The sequence below is a fragment of the Prosopis cineraria genome, unplaced genomic scaffold (assembly GCF_029017545.1).
Source record: "Prosopis cineraria cultivar Desert tree isolate PC_DT_omini unplaced genomic scaffold, ASM2901754v1 PC11, whole genome shotgun sequence".
NCBI classification, from domain to species: domain Eukaryota; kingdom Viridiplantae; phylum Streptophyta; class Magnoliopsida; order Fabales; family Fabaceae; genus Prosopis; species Prosopis cineraria.
The window spans coordinates 21,519,770-21,529,327 of NW_026555342.1; the positions used below are offsets into that span (position 1 = coordinate 21,519,770).

At 29.5% G+C, this 9,558-nt stretch overlaps 1 protein-coding gene across 1 annotated transcript; it reads right to left on the reverse strand.

Moving 5' to 3' along the window:
* Positions 1-4,771: 4,771 nt before the first annotated feature.
* On the reverse strand, positions 4,772-5,622 carry LOC129284927 (kunitz-type trypsin inhibitor-like 1 protein). Its single transcript, XM_054920440.1, has one exon. It carries the CDS (start codon positions 5,542-5,544, stop codon positions 4,915-4,917), a length of 630 nt encoding a protein of 209 aa, XP_054776415.1. The 5' UTR covers positions 5,545-5,622; the 3' UTR covers positions 4,772-4,914.
* Positions 5,623-9,558: the final 3,936 nt, after the last annotated feature.

Sequence of the window (9,558 nt, forward strand, 5' to 3'; positions counted from 1 at the left end):
CAACTTTATGCTGTTATCGAATTGTAGGATACTACCTCAACCAATTCAATAATTGGTTTGATATTTTTGAGAGAGACAAAAAAACATATCAAAGCAATTATTAACTAGTGAGTGTAATATGATCAAACCAAACATGTTATGACTACATATATATGGATGTGTGTGTGTGTGTGTGTGTGTGTGTGTGTGTGTGTGTATTCCATCAAACCAAACTATTATGTAAACCATTTTAAAAATTTTTTTTGAAATAACAAAATAAAAATATGTTTGATTATGTTAATTTAAAAATAATTTTAGAGTTAAAAATAACTGATAACGGTGGTCGTTGGTAGTTAATGGTGATGACTTGTGATAGTGGTTCGTTATAGTTAAAGGTAATTTACAGTAATCAAATGTAATGTTCTTCAAAAACAATGACAATGAAGATGTTTCCATTTTTTATTTTTAAAATAAAAATGAGAATTGTATGGTAAACCTTTAAATTCAAAATACTTACCTAAACATGTTTTTTTATTTTTGAAAATAAAAAACATTTTTTGAAAACAAAAATCAAACACCTCTTAATTTTGAGAATTTCACAAATCCACACTTCTAGATTGAATGGTCTAGCTTGATCAAGACATTAATTGACAAAAATCTCCCTCGTTAGTGAGAGATTAATGTAGAATGTGATAACCACACAATTCCGCAATCATACACATCATCGACCAAAATCTAAAGGAAATACATCAATTACTTTAACTTTGTATAGTATTAAGGATAAAAAGAATATCTTTTAAAGTTTGCCTTGTATTAAGGACTTAAGAGAGTAGTTTACTTTCTCGTTCTGTTTCGATAACCCTTTTCACATGTATTGTAATTATTGTATGTAATTGCAGATTGTATTTTCAGGGAGAATATCAATGAAGGACCCATAAAAGTATTAACGGAAAATCAAGAGAATTATTTGCAGATAAAGACCCATTCCAGAGAGGGGAAAAAAAAGCCTCTATTACCATTTTAACAACGAACAATTCTTTATTGATCCTTGTATGTGAATAATTCTTTTGAGAGGTCCTTGAATATAATTCTTCCAATAATTTAATATTTGACAAGGACCATAAACAGCTAAATTGATTAGATACTTGTTAAAATAATAATTTTACTTGTTCATTTGAAAATGTTTACTTATTAGAAATCCTTGTCAGATACTATTAAATTCTTTGAGAGGTCCCTTATTGATATTCTTTCTTTTTTTTTTAAATTTCTATTAGGGTTTCCTATTCTTGTTTTATTTGTATAAATTGACCCACAGTTATTAAAAGGAACGGACATTACCAAGTTTTATCAACATTGCCCTTTGATATTTTTTTCTTCTTGAGCTTTCTCTCCCTGAACTGTACTTCTACACAAGAATTTTTCCCCCACTAATCACTTCCCAGAATAAAATAAATGTGTTGGTTTTTACCTAAACTACCCCCTCCTTTTAATCATTTAAAACACCAGAATATCAAACAGATATGTGAGAGACAAAGAAGATTAAGGTCCTATATTTAGGATCAAAACAATTCTTCCAATAAGTTTCTATATGTGGATACTTTATATCGAGTTTGAGGTGAGCTGCAATTGTATGTACGTGGCCTAAGAATAATTTGGTAATTTATCTTTTAGATGATATCTGCTTCGTATGGATAGAGAGATTTGAGGACTCCTGTTATGGTAGAAAAACTAAAAAACAACTTCAATAAACTAACTTATTTATGATCCGTGAGAAGTATAACTTCCCTAATTTGACATTTCATAAACGTGTAGGGAAGAAGCCTCCATATTGTAAAGTGCAAAAGCTTGACATATGTTCATTTCTTTAACATGAAACCAAACAGTTAACTTGAGAAGAAAATTGGGGATATAATATTAACTTTTCAGTTTGTGGGAGCCAAGAATCATATCAAATGGGATAAAATACACATACGGAATTTTTTAAAGCTGGTTGCGACTCTTTGAGTTCGACGTTTATTTGCGACATTCCTGGTTATTTTATAAAACTTTTTGTTTTTAATGCATTAACATTTGGATGCTAATTAATAATCGAACCAATTAAACTAATTATTGCCCTATTTCATTTTTCAATTCCTTTGAAAATTACATGGATATTTAGTCATGTGAGCTTTTTAACTCCAGTAATTTATTGGAGGAGATTAACTTACAGGGAAAAATATTGGCTCTATTTTCATAAAAAAAATATTGGCTCTATAAATGATGTGCTGAAATCAACTTTCTTTTTGTTAAAATAAAAATTATTTTTTCCTATGAAGTAAAAATATTTTTAAAAATTTTTAAGCTATAATCATATTGTAATTATCGCTGTCAAAAAATGTTTAAGCTATAATGTTCTTTTTTAGCATATGAAGAAGAAAAGAAAAATTATTTTGAGAGAAGAGATTAATAGTTGATCTATTTATCATTTTGAGAAATTTTTGAAAAAGATAAAAGTCAAATTTATTACTATTTTTTTTGAATTTGACATGACATTATAAAATTGTAGGATGTGTGTTTTTGGAGAAATATTTAGGTAGACTGGGTGCACCACATTATTTATAGTCTGTCCAATTAAAATACTTCAAGTAATCTAAATAAATCTTGTGTATTATTTTTTTAATTAATTTTATTCTTATAACATAATGCATATTTAATTTCTTGCCTTTTCTCCTTCTACTATCATTAATATTAGAATTAATTTATATTTAATAACATCTAAATGTCATATTTTTATTGGATAGATAACCAATGATGTGATGGACTAAGACTACCTAAGAATTTCTCTTGTTTTTGACATATTATTTATATAAATTTATATTTGAATTTAAAATTTTGAAAAAAATATTAATTTTAATCTACATTAATCATATTTATAATATTTTGGTCAAAAATATAATTTATTAAATAATATATAATATTATGTATATATAATTTAATATAATATATATCAAATAATATTCATAAATAATATATTAATAAAATAAATAATATAATGCATATTTTATAAGATTAAAAAATTTCAAATTATTCATTTTAAATAAAAATTTCCTAAAAATAATTTTTTAAAACATTTTTAAAAAATAAGGAGTCATATAAATATATTTAAATAAAATATTTTATCATGTTAATAATTGAAAAAAAATAAAGTATTATACCTATGAATAATATACTGATTTATGTGTGTTTGAGGTTAAATAATATAAAATTTACGGGGTTTTTGCAGATATAACCCATGTTATAAAACTAATTTAAACAAATAACCCAATATTTATTATATTTTATATTATGACTGCTTTATTATATTTATCAATGATATATTGATTTATTAAATTATAATAAAAAAATTAATAATGTGATTTATAAATAAAATAAAAAAAAATTCTTCTCTTTTCATCTTATGAATGGGACTAAAGAGAGTATTGTATATGCTTTGTAAATTGTAATATCATCCCCTCTTAACGAAAAATTCTATCTTCGCATTGAAGAATTAGCCTAGCCTAGGATTATTAATTCCTTAAGCACATCCTATCAATTTTTACCCTTCAACTTCATCTATATATATATATATATATATTCTTTGTTAATTTTGCAAATGGAGGAGAAATTTCAGTGGTCCAGCTCAATGGGTTCTTCCAGACATGGATTCCTCCAGCAAAACAATTTAAGTACTATTTATTTATTTATTTTGAGGAGCATCCAAAAATTATTTATTGATAACCGGACTTTAGCAAATAGCAATGGCCCAATTCAATGGAAACCACAAGCAGTGTTCCTTGATTTTATCAACATCTATATCTTGCATGAATGGACTTTCATTGTGAACGTGCTAATTAAATTAAACTGCATGCTTGCTCTACTCCAACCTCACCTTGTAGATAAATTCTTACATCAACCTAATACACCACATCATCCATGCTCTGTCTAATAAAGTTACAATACACCTCTTTAATTTCTTGTGTTTCTTTCTCTATAGTTATTAATGACAGAATCAATTTAAAGAAAAATTCTTACATAGACCCTGTGTAGCATGTTATCTATGCTTTGTCCAATAAAATTGCACCATATCAGAGAAATTCTTGCATGGATCTAATACACCATGTCACCCTTGCTTCATCCAATAAAACCATGCCATTTATATTGCTGTAGACATAAAAAGATTCTGACATTCATGATATTAGAGAGAGAAAAAGCAAAAAATTAAATAGACATTCTATTATATGGCTAATTAGGATTGGTGGGTTCCAACAAACTTTTCAAAATAACTTAATTTCTCACTTTTATCAGTACCATGTCGTCCACCTTCTTGCATTTATTAACGCGCAAGGTATAACTAGACAAAAGAAGAGCCTGAGAGCCTTTCATGGAGAAAAAAGAAAGAAGGGAGAAAATTAAAACAAGAACTTATCTCCCCGAAACCTCTTCGCAAACCTTGTTCTACTCCTCTTGAGCTTCAATCCTATGGTCTTAGATCCTTGAAAGAGGACTTTGATGGGCTCAAGTTGGAGGGAGTCGGAGAAAGCAGGAACAAGCGTTACTGAGAAAAATAAAGAGGCAAGCTTAAGCTTTAATTGAAGCCAGATTTCATGAAGATTGGTTGGAATTTTTATAACAGGAGATTTCCTTAGGTTTTTCTTTAGCTTTAATTTATTTTTCAATTAAGCCAGGTTTTGAAAACAAAAATCAAACAGGCCCTAAATTCCATATTGCGGGAGAAAGAGAAGAGGAGGTTTAAGTTGAGGAAGAAGAAGTCAAGTAACAAGGCAAATGACGACATTTATTCATAACAGATAATCAACAACAACAACACACAAACACACACACACACATGCTGATTTATTTAGAGCCATATAAGGGAGCTTGTTAAACAGTATCAGCAGCAACATTAATATCAAACACTTAAGCAACCCTCTTGCGGATACGAGGTTCATAGGTGGAAGTTAAGGTGGGTGTTTCATAAGCGATGAACTGGACATCGAATCCTTCCTCTTCACATAGCTCCAAAAGATAAATGTCTTCATTTAGTCCGGAGGGCTTGGTCCCAAAGTAATAATTATCTGTTCCAAAAAGATGGAAGACAATATTATATACACCACTAGTCTTAGATTTCTTAATGCGGAATTCTCCTTCAATCGTTGTAACACCATTAGGTGGACCAATCAGCACAGGGTAAACTTTGCTACCATTAACTGCAACAGTCCAGTTCGCTGATTTAGCACATGGAGAAACCTGAGTGAAATTGATATACACGTCTACTCCGGTCTTGATGCTTGTGGCATCCGGGTTTTTCGTAATAAAATTCACCTTCTTAGCATCTAAGCCGAAGATCACCGAGATCGGGCAGGTTTGGCCATCGATCAATTCAGTCTCGATTCCACGGTTATGGTCTGAGGCATTGACAATGTAGTATGACTTACCAGGCACAAGAGCATTGCCGTCGGTGTCAAGCACTTCTTCTGCAGCGAGGGTTAGGTATTGTGTGGAGAAAGCAAAGAGAAGGAAAAACAGAGCAAGCAATGCAATCTTCATTGCAAGTTGAGTACTGTGAGGACTGAAATATATGAGAAAAGTGAGGGTGTGGTGTGGAGATACAAGCTTGCACGGCTTCTCTTTATAGAGTTGCAATGGGTTAGAGAGCAAGCATTAGTTGACTTAGAGCACGTTGATTACAATGAACGAGGATTCATGCAAGAGAATGTTGATGATAAGAGGAAGGACCACTATTTGTGGTTTCCATTGAATTGAGCCATTTTTATTGGCTAAAATACGATGTATATTTGCATGTTATAAATAAATGGTTTTGGAGGCACGCCCCAAAATAAATAAATAAATAAATTCATTCTTTTTTGAAAAGGAGTATCCTAAACTGGACCACTGAAACATGGTATAAGTTAACGACAATGGACCACATATTTTGAGCACCACGATTGATTGATTTGCTCATGTTATCTCTCTTCTCCCGTTTACAATTTAGAATACAATTAAGAGAAGAATTACACGTAAGTATAATCAAAGTTTTAGGCAATTACCATATGCATGTGAGGAGGATTTTAAGATAATTATATAATTGTTTTATTCGAAAAAACACTTGTACTTGCTGTTGGCTGCCATCAAAATATTGAATGGTTATTTTTTTTAATAGTCTCCATTTCTGGGTTATAATGTCAATGCTCAAATCATCTTTTGATGTGGCTCTAGCACTCCTCTCTTTGCATAGCATGGTTATTTTTTCAATTCTATGTAAGTTTAAAGACAAAAGCTTTGAATTTCTGTCATAATTGAATACTTGATTCCTATAGGCACACTAATAATAAAATTCATTGTATAAGATCACACACACATATATTAATTTTTGATGCATTGGTGATCCATTAGACCTCAGTTTGAATGAATTTTTATTTCAAGAACAAGGACAGGGTGTTCATTTTTCATTTGAACCATCTAAATCAATTTTGAATTATCCATATTTTATTTTAATTTTTTATTGATTGTTGTTTTTGAAGAAGTCAAATTTAATTGAATTGTGTCCTGGGAGCTTATCAAGGTAAATGTATGCTTGATGACTTATATTTAAGGAGGAAGCACTGTTCAAGTTTAAAACTTGTATATCTTACTAAACGAGTAAGAATGTAAGACCATGACGAGCTTTAATGTTTTAAAAAATTAAACCAATATTCCTGAATGTCTTTTTTTTTTTTAAGGGTTTCCAAGTTAAAACAATATTCCTAGACTTACATTTTGTATTATACAATGTTTTTGAAGTCTTGGAAAGTTTCTAAAATGATTTCAAGTTGAATTGAAGTTAATCAGATGGACAATGAAAGAAATAAGCGTAGTTAAAGAAAGAATATTCTAGAAAAGCACAACAGGGGAAGAAAATGTGTAAATTGAACTGTCTTTATTCAATCACCTTGTGAGGGTTTATATAGAATAAAATCAGATATCCTAATAAATGTCAAATCAATCTACAATAATTATAATAAATTAAATGTGATAGGTGAACATAAACAGAATAGGAAATTACAAGAAATGATCATAGATCAATTATAATCAAATCACATTTTTCAACACTGTACCCTCCCTTAAACTCAAGCCCCTTAACGTGGAAATAACGCTTGTATTGCTTGATTTAAAAAATAAATTAGTTAGTTTGGTAGTGATAGCCACAATAGTAAAAACAAACACCAACCGTTCGTATGATAGAGAGACTTCAAAGAGAGAAAATATAATTAAAAACTCGTGGTGGTTCTCATATATATGCATGAATAAAAAATTATCACTAAACAAAAGCTTGAAGTGATTTTTCAGGGAGGATGAATCGGTTAGCAGAAAACTCGAAAGTGATTCTCAAGTTAATTTCTACTATGTGAATAGTTTTTCATCTTAGTCGAACAAATTGTTGGATTTGTTGATGATCAAATTATTCTTCTTGGGAATCTACGGTAATTAGAAAAGTTTTGTTTATATGTTATGTCTTCGTAGTTAGGTTGTCCATATTGAGTGAATGGCTAATATCTATTTTGAATGGTGTATATTTATCTTATTTTTATTTTTAATTTTGAAATAAATTTAAGACTATGATCATCTCCATCGAAATGCGTCTCCGTTTTTATGAATTTTAATTCCTGGTAGTTGGATCGGTTTTAAAAGTTCGTACCGATCCTAAAAATTTAAACTTCCATGGATTACTACGTTAACTATAGAATTTCGCCAAATTTTTATTTCCTTTTCAAATCATCCTGGGCGTCAAAATTTTATCAGCCCAAAATGTAGGGTGTTTGAACAATATATTTGGAGATTAATCCGTTTCTGGAATATCTAGTAAGTACTTAGGGAATTAAGAGTCTCTCATATTTGGCTCCAATAATTTAAATTGTTTTGTTTTCTAATTTTGATATTTTAATCAAACATCATTCTTGCTGGCGATAAATCCTCATCATTCTTTTGCTAGAGGACACTATATATATCAACTATTTTCCTCCGAGCCACGCATACAATCTAATTAAATATACTTAATAATTCTCTGAATAAATTTGCAAGATTAAGATAGCATATATGGACCACACGTTCAATAAAAAGTAGTGTTATGAAAACCAGACCAACTATTGAACTGGTTGAAGCACCAGTTCAGGGTTCAATGGTCAGACCAGGGTTGGACTGGATGCAATTAATTTAATATATTTAAATATTATAGAGAAGTTTAAATTAATTTCTTTTTTTTTCAATTTCAAAATCATTGTTGATTTTTTTGAGATGATGATCACACATATTTAAAAAAAACAAGAAATAAATTTGTTTGAAAAGATATGTAAATGAATATTTGGATGAATATAAATGAAAGAGATGTTTACATGTAAATAAATAAGCTCAAAGAATCGGTTAAAAAAGAGATGAAATGGGTGTATTCCCTTTTTTTTTTTTTTTGAGGCTGCTCATTAAGCATTTTTTTTAGGAAAATTAGAACCAAATTAAAATGATATCATATGAAACAAAAAATATAGATAAATAGCTAAAAGAATGGAGATAAAAAAATGTTCATAGATAAAAAAATAAGCCTAAGGAGGTAACAAAAAAAATGAACAAAGACAAGGAGGCCAAAAAAAAAAAAGCAAACTTGTTGGAAGGATTGGCTAGTATGCACATGTTGAGAAAAATAGTCCCACATTGCTTGAGTGATGCGGGGCAAGGCACCCTCTTACCTATATATAATGGAAAGAGTCCCATATTGCTCTAGTGAAGTGGGAAATAGTCTCACATTGATAAAAGGCAAGTAGTTACAAATGATTTGGAAGTGAAAATTGGAAATCAGATCTTACCACAACCACGTGGCAAAGTTTGGGTATATGGAATCAATTGTATAAAATGATGATGAAATTGAATAGAGATGTTAAACACAGAATAAAAATTGGGTGGATAAAATAGAGAAAGAGGCATTCGTCCTTATTTTTTTATCAAAAAATTCTTTATAAATTTAAAAGGAAGATATATCAAACTACTGTAAGACCCATGTTGTAAGTTAGTGAATGCTATGATTTATGAGGGACAACAAGAACAAAATAGTTAAGGCAACAAAGACAAGGACGCTAAGGAAAATATATAGTTATACCAAAAGTATAAAATTCATAATGACCATATGCATGGAAGAGTTAATTGGGGTGGCATCAATTTAGAAGATGGTTAAACATTGTTTAAAATGGCATAAACATGTACAAAAAATTTCAATGTTGATGCCTATTAAACATGACCTTTTTGGTGCATGATATAAATCTCAAGAGTGAATTGTTGATAAGGAAGAATGACAGTTAGGTCTCAAAATACTGAATTAATGATAGTTAGGTACTGGACAAAATTTTTTATAAAATGAATTGTAAGTATTAATTCAAATAGTTGTAAACAAAATTTTTTGTTATAATCTAAAAGTTACATTTAATACTTAAATACTTGTTTGTAATTAAAACTTCTGAATTTGTAATTATCTAAATTGATTTGTTCAACTAATTTTCAAAAAAAAAATATTTGTCCGGGACATAACTGCTATTAATT